We start from the raw sequence: 13,237 nt of genomic DNA, 5'->3' as shown, positions 1-13,237 counted from the left end.
CTGGTGTTTCACTTCAACCACCATTTATACTGGCAGTCTATGGCCATTTACACACAGGAAAATAGCATTTGTGTAATTTAACTTCACATTGTGTGCTAAAAAACATAATGTGGCCTTGTGTGTCTGCTGGGACCAGCTCACCTTGACACTAACGAAATAATACAATACAATATAATATCATATTATATGTAAGCAAACCTAGAAATTACTCAATTACCGGCTGAGATTAAACATGCTATTTCTGTACTGATTTTAAATCCCTAATATAATCTCAATGAATCGTTAAACACGATCACAAAGACTCGGAACCGGACGGGACTCGAACCCGCGGCCTCCTGATCTCTCGCCCGCAGTGTCAGATGGGCGCTCTGGCCTCGTTCCACTGAACGAAGCGACGAACACGCGGAGGCGAGGACTGATCTCTCGCGAGGAACGGCGCCGTTATCGGAATCTCTACAAACACCACGAGAATTCATCATTCACACGGTAATATAACCCAATCTTACACGGTACGTGTGTCGCGTGGCGGCGCAGCAGCGGAGCAGCCGGGCGAGAATTCGATTGTGTCGCTATTTCTCCTGAATGTTTAGGATCGTTGCTTTACACCCCGGAGGCCTTTAGGCCCCACTAGCATGCTAATCGCCACGCTAGCTTAGTCCGTAGCTTCAGCTTTATCGTTACAAAGCAAAGCTTGCAAAGTCCACACTCTGCAGCGCTAGCTAGCATTAGCTCGTCTGTTTCTCGCCGGGCTGGGCGGCTATGCGGTGGTTATAACGCGACTAGCTGACTGGGAGAAGACATTTAACTCACCTCACAGCCATGTTCGCGCCAGTTGATTGTTTTATTTTGTCTTTACACACTTAATATCGCCGATAACCGCCCCCCTCCCCGCCCAGTTAGCTCCATAGCCGCAACGTTAGCATTGGATTCCCAGTACAGCTGCAGTTAGCCTGGCTAGCTCGACTCCTCCAGCACTGTGGGATGTTTTTTAAAAGTCGTCGCAGTTTAGTTGGAAGCATCGCGGGGGAAGCATTGTTGTCCCACAACAGCTGCAACCCACTGCGTGTCCCTGCTAGCACCAGAGCTAATGCTAGCTGCTGTCACTGTCAGTCCAAATGTTAGTATGAAGTCAGCTGTTGTCATTAATACAGTGACATGTTCTTATAGTTATCTATAATCCATGTTTAATGTGTGCTGGATTGAAATCTGCAAACATAAACAAGTGTAGAACCAGAGGGATGAAGCCAGGAGAGGACTGACACATGATGAGTGAGGACAACTGTCTCCTCTGTCTCATAGACGCTCAGTGACAGTCACCCTCCTTGTGTTTGGTATTGTCCCCATCAGCTGAGGAGACGTGTCCCTGCACACAGATCATCGTTCAGTTTATATTACACTCAGAATTTAAGTTGCTAACTGAAATAAACACATTAAATAAAAATATGTAATATAAATATATTATGTTTTTGTCATTTTAATTCCATAAGGTGACTGCCCTTGCATCAGCCAGTATTAGCTGTCAAAAAACTGATCTACAGTGTTCAGTGCTACTTCATCATTTAAAAAGCAGTAAATTTCTTCTCTCACCGTAAAACTTCTGCCTAAAGAAGCAAATTAAATCAAATGTAAACTCAAACAATCCACTAGTTGAGTTAAATGCACAGTAGTTGGAGTTATGAAGTGGATTTTGCTGAACTGATGCATAGAAATGAGTTTTTGCTCCTTTTAGTTTAATTTCATTTGCACACAATAATGATCGCATCATCAAAACCAAATTTAATTACATCAAAACTTTCTCTTATGAAAATGGCCTTTTTTTAATTACAACAGTAAAACATTTAAACAAATGGGATATTAGTGGCACACAGAAAAGTACATTTATATTTGCACTGAATGCAGTTCATGGATATGTTGGGTACAGACAATATAATACCTCTACAACAACCGTTCAGAACATTACATAAACATTACTTAGGACTAGTAAAGTGTTACATTCAAATGGATGTGTTGGGTTTTTCTTGTCCTGAAAGAACTTTCTGAAATATCCCCGAAGCATACAAACAAAAGGGAAATGCAGGTTTATATGTTATTTGAGCAAACTTAATTTGTGTAACAAGTTACATTTTAAGTCCAACAGACATCAATAGACAACAACAGGTGTTTTATTCTGCCTTTTAGTAGCATGTCAGTAAATAAATATTTTCATGTTCTACTTTTTCTATATTCTATATCAGGTGTGAACAATGTCGGAGCAAGATTTGGATGACATTGTGCAAATAACAGTGGAGGACTTTAACCAGGAGGAGCGAACAGGTAATCTAATCGTTGTGGATGGGTATTGACATTGTCGTCACTTCTTGACCAAATATGATTAGGTTTCTGGCAAGTGATGTTCTATTAAACATTTACTCAACAACTGTAACAGTATTGTAAATTCTGTAGTTTTGGTTGTAGACGCTCTCTTTAATATGTCCTCAGATTGAAGAACGACACACAGCCACTGTCTAGACATCCAATAGTGACATTTATTTAAAAAAAACATAGGCTGTCATGTTTTGTGTTGAGGTTTGTGTTTCTGCATGATTCTTGCCAGACTTGCTGGACAATCATGAAAACGATGAAGAAAGGCCACAGAGGAAAAAGAGGAAATTAAGCAACAGTCAAGAGAACAACAGCAACAACCAAGACTTATCTTTTATTAAGGTACAAGCTTTGAATAATTAACATTGTGTAAAGCACAATTTTTTTTCTTCATATTTTCACATATAATGGAAGAAATACAAATGTTGGGGATAAATTATACATTTGAGATCTTATTCTCTGTCTTTCAAGAACCTGTTTTTTTCATTCACCACATCAATCAGCCAGCGACTGGAGGGAATCGAGTCCAAGTTACAGGCTCTGGATGCCACGTGCAAAGCCCTTGGACACAAACTGGACAGCATGGTGCCCTGTCCAAAGAGTCCTATCCAGGTTCCTATGGTTGCAGGGTCACCTCAGGGGGCCACTCAAACCTGGAACAAAGTGCGATGGTAAGTTACATATGTTTGCCCACTAACACATTTTAAATCACTAGAGTGCAATCCACTGGAGATGAATCAGATGTTAAGTATGTGTCGTTTTCTTATGATGCTTTTAGTCATTTTTGCAAATCTGTATTATGATCTCAGAGCCGAGCAGAGCCACATTGATAGGGTTAGTTTAAACAGCAAAGCAAAAATTCATGTGGGAATTTACCATTGATTTTTCTACTCCTTCCTCAGTGTTGTTCCACAAACAAATGTGATTGTGAGCAGTGAGCACCCGAAGAGCTCGAGCCAAGAGGACACCCCGCTGGAGAATCTGCTCAGCAAGTGAGTGGCTCACATGTACATTTCTAGTCTTGTTGGAAAAGTTTTCCCTCACTTCTTCACACCAGGTGCCCACAGCTGTGATTTTAATCTATGTTTGACCCACTGATTGTATATTTGCGTTTCTTCTCAGCACCGTAACGAAGCGGCGGCATAACACAATTCTGGTAAAGGTGCCGGGTCCTGATGAGAGTCAGGAGGAGCAGGAGAGTGGTTCAGAGGCCAGTGACTCTGTGTCCAATGGCGGCCATTCCAACAATGCGCAAAGTGGCCAAAATGTCACTCTGATCACGCTCAATTCAGAAGGTACGAATACAAGCTATTGATAAACACACAGAAACACTGATCACTATCACATTTGTGTACGAAACAACACTGGAGGAGAAGTTGATAACTGCTACATATGCCCCATGCTTTCTTTAAGATGGATTATCATAAAAATATTTGCTATGTTTCAGACAAGCAGGGATGGCTTAACTGCTGTATACTGCTTTTTTTTTAAAGAACTGCATATCAATCTAATACTTCCATGGTACTCTTAACGGCTCTTTTTGTTCTTGTATGATTCAGTCTTGTGTGTACTGTTTTTACAGCAAAAGAAAAAGGAAAAAAAGTCACAATTATAGACTTTTACGGTGCAGTGGTTTTCCAGGAGCCCCCAAACCACCATTTTAGATTGAATTCATCAAGTCATCCATAAGAGGCAGCTGGCTAATGGCTACTTGGGGTCTCGGCTGCTGGCATACGAAACATAGCTGGGTCAACAGCAGACAAACAAGTTAGGCAGCCAAAAACTGCATTTAGCCATTTTGGCTTGCATGCGATTGACTTTCACAAGAAATTTAGAGAAATTTATCTTGTTTTCGTCCTTACATGCAAAATACTTTGTGCACTTGAGCATTGTCAGCATCGACTCCAGTGAAGTGTAACCACACTTTTGAATGATAAGTCCTTTCCACCATCGTCCCCAAGGGCAGCCTCTGTGTATGTGTTACACAGAGGCTGTGTTTGTGTGAGAGAGAGAGCTGCCCCCTTGTGTCAAGATGAACAAACCTGCGTAAAGTTTATGAATTTCTACTTTCCTAATCCGTCCTGTACTGAGAGCAGATCTGATTCCTTTGCACCTCCTTAAAACTACAATACAATAATAATTTACCCCCCAAGCCCATTAAATACTTGGATTCAGTAGCCTTCCATAATGACAAGATTGTATTGTTATTTAAGCTTCTACACCCTAACACTTCTCTGCATTTACTTGGAGGGCAAATACTGCCACAAATCTATAGTTGTACCTTCACTAATAGATCAGCCAGGAGGAAAGGTACAGACTTAACAATCATATCTCCTCCTGGTGGAGAGAATGATTAAGGATCTTTTTTTGGGCCAAATTTCTACAACGACAAAATGTGACTCTTTCACATGGTCCCTGTATTTAATGAAAAAGCAAACTACTGTTATGTTTCATGTTCTGTGTCAGACTGTATTGATAAATACTATAATAATGATAATTTTTCAGTAGTTTTACATTTGTAAAGAGTTTTATTTGCTGTCCTTGATGGTTGGGTTATTGTCAGTGGACTGAGGAAGATCTTGATTTCCTTGAAAGGGAGAGAATTCATTTGTTTATTTGTTTGCAGCTTTGGGTTACCATGACAAAATTATAGTAGTCCGCATTATTTAGTACCATGTGCTGTTCCGAGCAGTGTCTCTAATGCTGTGTCTGTGTCTTTGTGTGGCGGTCCTAACATTTAACATTTGCAGTGAGAAAACAGCCAAACCACATATTCTGCATTTTAATATCTTTAATGATAACATGTGTTTGCCCATAATCTATGTAGTTTTCCCTTACAGCCACATGGGTGTGCTGTTGTATTGCATGGTGCAGAGTACAGGATCTCAGTGACTGTACCAGTGTAGTTATCTCTGAATCTATACATACCATAGAGTGGTTATATTTAGCTTTTCTTCAGTGAACAAATGGTAGGTGGCATTTACACACTACCCCAGATCTTCGCCTATGAACCGACTGCATGTTTGCTGATAGAGCTGTGTAGCTGTAACTGTTCCTCCTCCTGCTCTCTAGATGATTATCCAGAGGGCACCTGGCTGGGTGATGAGAACAACCCAGAGATGCGAGTTCGTTCTCCGGTGTCTGCAGCCGATATGCTCCATATCAGCACAAACTGCCGCACAGCAGAGAAAATGGCTCTGACGCTGTTGGACTACCTGTTCCATCGGGAGGTCCAGGCCATGTCAAATCTCTCAGGGCAGGGCAAACATGGCAAGAAGCAGCTGGACCCGCTCATGATCTATGGCATTCGCTGTGAGTCCTGACATTATAATATCTGACCATTGACAAGTGCATACATTTCATGCCAAATGCTTCACTTTGTGATAACATTATTGCATGATAAGTTTACAAAAAGTTTCTTTTATGAACCAGCTGCCAGCACTGGCAGATCCTCTCAAGCCTCAGAGCTAAATCAGTCTGTGTTGACTTTATTGGCAAAATGACCCACCAGTATCTGTCAAGTCGGGATCTACTGACAGAATTTTATCTCACGATTATTATAAGATTTCCTCATAATTCAAATTATACTAATAAATATCACTCAGTCGGAGTTTAAAGCCTTGCCCCCCTGTAGTGATAAATGAACTCTCCGAGACCTTCCCACATTTCATCCCCCCGTTCCATTACAAAGCGGCACTGAATTAAACACAGAAATAGACTGCAGTGTGTATTCCCAAGGCGGGTTATAACAACATGCATTCATCATTGCACACACGCATTAATGTGCAACACATTTTATAACATACCAGACTCTAAATGCCAAACACATGTCTGGTAGAAAGATCCTAATGGAGTCACCCTCAATTCACTGAACTCTTTGATTCCTGATTAAGCAGACTCAAAGATTGATGATGTTAGACAGATGGATATTTGTGAAGTTTCTCTTGCGATATATATATATATATATATATATATATATATATATATATATGCAAGGCTCATATTGCATTTTAAAGAGAGGCTCTATGCTGTAGCCTATGCCAAAGAGTTTATCTTGTGCCCCCTGCAGGGGATTTACAAACATTTGTATTCTTGGTTATCAGTATTTCCTGTCAGCAGTATGGGTGTGTGTAGTTGCATGCAAATTTGACCTGACATAGAAGAATTCTGAGGCTGGAGCAGTGCCAGGTGACTTTTGGGTGACTCATTCTGCCTGCTTAAAAAAGGGAAAAGGAATTAAGGAGCACCTGCCCTGCCTGCCTGTACAGGACCCATCAGGTGTGTAAGGGCTGCCATACAATGCCATCCGACTATGTGCAGATATGCATCAGCTCCACTTTTATCTCATTTTCTACCCTGGGGCCGTTGCTGCGTTGTTAATTTATGTAGAAATGAGCTGTCAAGCGACTCACCCTCTTTAAACAGTTCATAACACTGAGGTAGACAGCCACTAAATGCAGCTGCATCCAATCTCCTCTGGATATATCTGCACCGAGGGAGGGATGAGACACACTCACAGGCCTGTGTTAACACTACTTGTTTAAAGGGTGTGGACTGTGGAAAAGAGCTAAACAGAATCAGGACAATGTTTTCTTCAGTTTTTATACTTATAGTTTTTATATTCTTCAGTTTAAGTATACATCCATTCTAGAGCCCAGCTGATACTGACACTAGTGTGTAAAACATTTCAAAATGAACATGTTGAAACCCTGAAAAGGAGACAGCTTTGGGACATATCAACACCAACTCACCAATCATACACTATTTGATGACCTTTGACCTTTCCATGAACCCACAGGTCACTTGTTCCACAAATTTGGCATCACTGAGTCAGACTGGTACCGTATCAAGCAAAGCATTGACTCAAAGTGTCGCACAGCCTGGAGACGCAAGCAGCGCGGCCAGAGTCTAGCGGTCAAGAGCTTCTCCAAACGTACACCTCGCAGTTCAGTCACAGGTAAAGTACAGACTCTTCACAGCAGCTGTAAAGCAGGTATTTCTCTGTTTTGCTGAGAAGAAGATTTATTTTATTTAGAATTACTCTGTGAGACCTCGCTAGATCTGTATCCTGTGTCCCACAACCATGGAACGCGCTAACTGCAATGTGGTGGGGTTTGTGTGTAGATAAATTGTTGTGAACACAATAACCCCAAGAAAAATACATAATTGCAACTTCATGTTTACATCCCGTGTGACACTGAACAGTGATGGCTTGAGTTGTTTATTTGTGCCTTTTGAGTAATTAACATGTACACTAAGGACAACTTATTTTCTTCAAACTAGTGCCTATGATTTAAGATTATGACTTTATGTCATCAAAGAAAGAAAAAAAGGAGAGAGAGAGTTCTTAAATGACTTATGTGAAGATGGTTTTTAAAGTAACTTTCCAGAACAAAGCCTAATTTAACATTTGGTCCAGGACAATACATTCTGTAACATCTTTATCACAAAGATATCTAAAAAAAACTGCTGAAGAAGGAAATATGGCTGCAGAGAAAGTGAAATAGAATTCCTGAATCATCCCATTTATTCAGAACCGAATAAGTAAATACTACAAGCAACACAAAGAGTCATGCATTATGTCCTCACAGCGTATATGACTGGTGTGAATTCCAACATGTTGAAGCAGTCGGAATCTTTGTATTTAAGAAATCTTTGGACCTTTCTGACAAGTTCCTTGTGAAATGCTGTGGGAGTGAGCACACTAACATTTATCTCTGTGGTCTGAGGAAACCAACAGATAACGTTGCTACGTTTCTCTGGTTGTTTTATAATCAAGCAAGGTGCACAGCATTGGGGTCTCAGAAAGAGAGACATCTGCTTTCCTTTTCCTTTGCTTACAGGCCAGTGACGCCACCACTGGTTTTCAGTTTCTATTGGTTTTAGTGGAGCAGTGTGTGACATCAGTTGGCTTACAGTGTTGAAACTTATTATCTTTGTGGCGTCATCAAATGAATTTCAGATTCTTTTCAACCTTGATCTATGAAGTTAAACCAGTGTTCAACAAATCAGAAAGGAATGGATGCAAGTGTTTATTTTCTGCAAACTTGGAGGACGTTTTCACTCAAGTCGTATCGGCTTCTCAACTGTAGCTGCCAAAGCTTTATTATGATTCTGATAACGTTTTAGACAGATTGCTCCCAGTAACGTTTACATGGTTAGTTCACCTTGACACTTTACATCAACCCATGTGCAAATGTTCCGTTAAAACAGCATAAAAACAAGACATGTTAAAAGTAGAATGAAAACATTAAGAGGAGATAATAGTAGTAAATTAGTGAAGGTCGTCCCAGTATAACAGATTTATCATAATTTTAAAGCCTTAAAGAGATGATTTCATAGCTAAATTAAAGCCATAGACTACACGTTTTTTGAATCAATCAATTTCACAGAGGGGAACATAAGTCTGTCTGTCCTGCCAGCTAGATCCTCACTGAAAATGCCCTGAGAAAAGTCCTGAAAAATGATCTCTAGAAGAGAGTGGGAACTCCTGACAGTGTGTATTTCCGCAGATGGTTGTAATCTGCACACAATGCTTGCTGTCCCTCCCTCCCTGTGAGCCATCACCTCTCACCTCTGACCAGGGAAAAGTTAGACTGCAGGGGAAACCCAAATATCCTGTGAACACACACTAGTGAGATCCTGCCTTCTCGGGGCCACACACCCCGGTGTGTACAACACAAATACGAATTCAGATGGTGCATGCACAAACATGCAAAGACACACTCTACACAACCATTCATTCCTTTATCAGATTACATGTTAAGTGGCCAGAAAGAAGCGATTATTCTACTTTGAAAAGCATTATTTACCAGTGAACCAGCCAGTAGGGCTCCGGCCAAAACTAAAGTCTCTACAAGCCACCTGCATCCTGCGTCCTCATCTGGCAAACAAAAGTATTGAGGATTATTTCCATAAAACAGTGCATAGCTGTAATAATGAAAGATGGGAGACAGTCCTACTTTTCAAAGAAACATAACTCAAAAGAGAAGGATTGAGGTGCATGTCATATGAACTGCATGGTACATATCATTTAAAGCCAAATCTCAGCAATGATAACCGTTGCATGGTTTGTTCCAAGAAATGATCTCAAATCCCTTCAGTCCTCACTTTTCCCAAATGGTCTTTTTATTGCTGAGGGTGTAATTTTACGGCCTGTGGTGTAAATGCCACTGTCGCTGAGTGCTGTGCCATCGTTGACTGCTGACATGGTGCCTGGATGTCATCGGCGTGCTGCGGAGGCCGATGTGACGAATCCATGCAGGAGTTTTCAGACCACTTGTGTGATAGCGGGTGTTTAGACTGAGGCCTGTAGTTTGTGCTTGACAGCTAGACCATGAGTGTCTGTGGATGCTTAGCTAAGGAGTTCTTGTTGTGTGTTTAGGCGTTGGATGAAGTATAAACACATTGTCATCCAGCAGATGGCCTAGTAATCAGCCAGGTTTTTTTGAATATGAGGTTACTGAGGCCTCTTGCGTGATCATGCGTGGGTGTGTGTGGGATTGTGTGTCTGCCTGCGTCTGCGTCTTTAGAGACCTCATTCTTGTTTATGATGTATGCTGCAATCACTTGCACAGTATTCCTGACCTACTTCCACTGTACACTTGACCGCATCAGTGACAACTCTTCTTTTCCTCCTAACCAGAGGGAGGCATCGCAGAAGAAACGGCCCAGATCGACGCTGCCACCCAGCAAACCTTGCACTACACACTGGCCAATCAGCAGGTCCAGTTCCACCGTATTGGCGAGGATGGTCAAGTTCAAGTGGTGAGTATCAGACATTTCATCCCTTGTTTTTCCTCTGAATCCATAAGCAAATATTCTTTGTACAAGTAAACACAACAAATGGATATAGATGTCCATGTCTCTTTCTGTGGCTGCTGTCATATAAGTTATCCGTTGAGCAGGATACGTAGTGTTTGGGGACAGATCATACCTCCCACCACATTCTGTATTGTTTATGTGACACACTCTGCAGTTATGTAGTACAGCTTATGTCAATGAAGGAGTGGTCAATGCTCTGGGACTGAATGACCTTGTACAGCCGCTGTGGTCAAAGGTCACAAGCCCACAACTGCATCATATGTGGGCTGACGAAGAAGGAAGGGATTAGACCTCTCATATAACCAACCACCCAAAATATCTAATTGTGAGGAACAAGAGTGGAACTGACAACTTAACCTCTATGACCTGCAGTAGATCTTAAGACATCGAGCACTGTGTGTGTGTGGAATTGATGAAATGTGTTCAGTGTTTTTCATTAATGTAATACTCATTAATTGAATGAGAGCAACTTGTCTCTTTGGTGTATTCCATCTCTTCGTGATAAATACAGAGGGTGTGGGAAGTTTGTTATATGGGTTTTTTCCACGAGGAAAGTGAATTAGATCATCTTGTCCTTGTGTTACAAGTGCATGTGTCTAACAAAAAAAAAGTAGCCCTGGCTATAACAGCCTTGTTCTACTTTGAGAACATTAGAGGAGCAATTTCTTTTCTGCACCTGGACTCAATGGTGCATACACTACGAAATGTGAGCTCCACATAATTTACAGTGTTGAGATATTTCTGTTGTTACTAGGTTGCTGCATGATGCATGTTTTTGGAGGCAGTGATGATAAGTGTCTCATCTGATAAAGGAAGGAACAGGCGTAAAAGATAGAGGGCGGACAGATGGGGAGAAAAGTAAGGCAGAAGGTGGACTAGAGGGAGCTCACTGTGCAGTAACTACAGATAAAGTGCACATGAGGATGACATTTATGAGAGTTGTTAATACAGCAGAGGAAATCAAGCAACCTTACTGGCAGTGACTCACCGCTGCAAACATAATTATATAATTGTATAATAGTTTTAACAAATTAAACCGGTACTTATGATAAAGGAAACAAACGCCATTAACAAATTACATAGTCATTCATTGATCATGTTTTTGTTATTGTTCCAGCTCCTTTTGTCTCATGCGTCATCCGTCTCTTTCAGATTCCACAGGGTCAGTTGCACATTGCTCAGGTGCCACAAGGAGAGGAGGTGCAGATCACACAGGACAGCGAGGTAAGATGTGTGTCTGTTTGTGTGAGAGGAAGAGAGAGAAAAGAGAAACAACCAACCACTCCTTGTCTTCAGTCATTTTTCCTGTTGTATAACGTTTCTCAGCCACTCAGGGGAATCTGTCTCCAGACAAAATATAACAGTGAACTCATGTTTGAGGTAGAAGTGGTTTGCTCTGAAGAAAATTTGGGCTGTGATTATTTGTGGCTATAAATCGTCGGTTTGAATTTCACCAACATGAAATCTAAAAGTTTTTTATGTTTATTATTTAATTTCTCAATAAAACTGGCATTTATGAGTATGAATTAGAGCTTTTATAACTTTGATAGATGTATTTATGATTGAAAATACATGGATCAAGGTCATAATGTTATTTAATTTTTATGCAGTAATCTGATGTCCCCAATACCTCAGCTTATATATTTGATAAATTTGTATTAGCAAGCAGATATCACAGTGTTTATTAAGACTCAAGACACCTACTTGAAAGAGGTCTATGCTCTACTGAAACCACCAAAAGAGAAATAAGGGCATGGACATGATGTGATTATGTTTTCTATCACAATTGCGGACCTTTCTCTTTTGGCGAGATACTTTTGTATCTCTTTTTTGTTGGCAAGCTGTGGAAGACAAGAGCACTTGTATTGTTCTTCTCTTGAAGCTTGAAAACTATTGGCACGGCCTCTATTCCTTCACACACACTATGGTGTTGTCACACATCGTCATAACTCATGAAATACAGCTCTTACTAAAACACTGTTTTTAATGTAAGACTTTACCATTTATAACATTATGTTATGTGTAATACCTATTGCCTGTTCCCAATCACTGAACATATTGTGATTGCACAACTCACATTTTGTAGACTGTAAGCTAGTCTACCTTTTAAAAAGAGTCACACGGGTCAAAGTTATTTTTCTAATCTGTCAAATAAATTAGGTTAAATTCACTGAAATATTTATGTGCCCTTTGAGCCCTGTATATATCTGTATGCCAATATCTGTCCCAGTGAATGCACCCGAGCCATACCTAACAACATTAAAGTCATCAGCAGATGTTTGGTGAAGAGCATCTTAATGTTTATATATCCGTCTGCTTACGCATGAGGTTCTAACTTTTGTTTATATGTAATGCCCAGATGTCTCGTGTCCCCTCACCAGACATCTCTGCATGCACACTCAGTGTTGTTCTGCCAGTTGAAATCAGAATCGAACTCCAAACCAAACCAACTGCTGAAGAGGAATTTCCATGTCAGCATTATTGTTAACGATTTAGAGGATGTGGGAGAGAGGTTTATTTCAAGGCGCCAGCCTGTGTACAGAACACGCACGCACACACACAAGCACGCACACACGCACACACACAAGCACACACACACACACACACACACAGCCACACACAGCCACACACATAATCACATGTATCACATGATAGATGCCACACATGCATGACAACTTGAATATTATGCAGATGCAATCAACACCTTGACCAAGTGTTTTTCTCCTTTCCTCTTCAGTTGTGCTAAAAGTTGCTCAGAGGGACAAATGCACAATTGAGTGAGAGCGCGAGTGAATTGGAGGCAGAAAAGCTCTTAAGCTTTTCCTGCTCTTTGTGGCTGAGTCCAGATATTTTTTTTCTCCTCTCTCATTCCCATTGCATGATATTGTTTGTTTTTTGGAGTTCAAAGCTTAGCAACGAAATCCCACTTCTCCAACTGCCACTCGCAGAATATGTTTTCATTAGGAATGGGCCTCTTTCATCACAGACATTGGTTTTAGGGTGCTGGAAAAGGAAATGAGCTGTTTGAGAGATTACACCACTCTTTGGCCAT

The 13,237-nt window shown here is 40.8% G+C and overlaps 1 protein-coding gene across 1 annotated transcript in view; it reads left to right on the top strand.

Moving 5' to 3' along the window:
- The first annotated feature begins 337 nt into the window (after positions 1-337).
- banp (BTG3 associated nuclear protein) overlaps positions 338-13,237 on the top strand; it is a 33,637-nt gene continuing 20,737 nt past the window's right edge. The window contains exons 1-10 of the mRNA XM_034588445.1: positions 338-486; positions 2,235-2,313; positions 2,594-2,703; positions 2,833-3,032; positions 3,264-3,353; positions 3,484-3,656; positions 5,434-5,673; positions 7,160-7,318; positions 10,007-10,128; positions 11,338-11,409. Coding sequence (XP_034444336.1) covers positions 2,244-2,313; positions 2,594-2,703; positions 2,833-3,032; positions 3,264-3,353; positions 3,484-3,656; positions 5,434-5,673; positions 7,160-7,318; positions 10,007-10,128; positions 11,338-11,409 — 1,236 coding nt within the window. The 5' untranslated portion in view covers positions 338-486; positions 2,235-2,243. The remainder of the gene's footprint in view (positions 487-2,234; positions 2,314-2,593; positions 2,704-2,832; positions 3,033-3,263; positions 3,354-3,483; positions 3,657-5,433; positions 5,674-7,159; positions 7,319-10,006; positions 10,129-11,337; positions 11,410-13,237) is intronic.

Source organism: Hippoglossus hippoglossus, chromosome 6 (assembly GCF_009819705.1).
Source record: "Hippoglossus hippoglossus isolate fHipHip1 chromosome 6, fHipHip1.pri, whole genome shotgun sequence".
NCBI classification, from domain to species: domain Eukaryota; kingdom Metazoa; phylum Chordata; class Actinopteri; order Pleuronectiformes; family Pleuronectidae; genus Hippoglossus; species Hippoglossus hippoglossus.
Note: the sequence above shows the minus strand (reverse complement) of the source record. Positions and strands in the feature narration are given on the sequence as shown.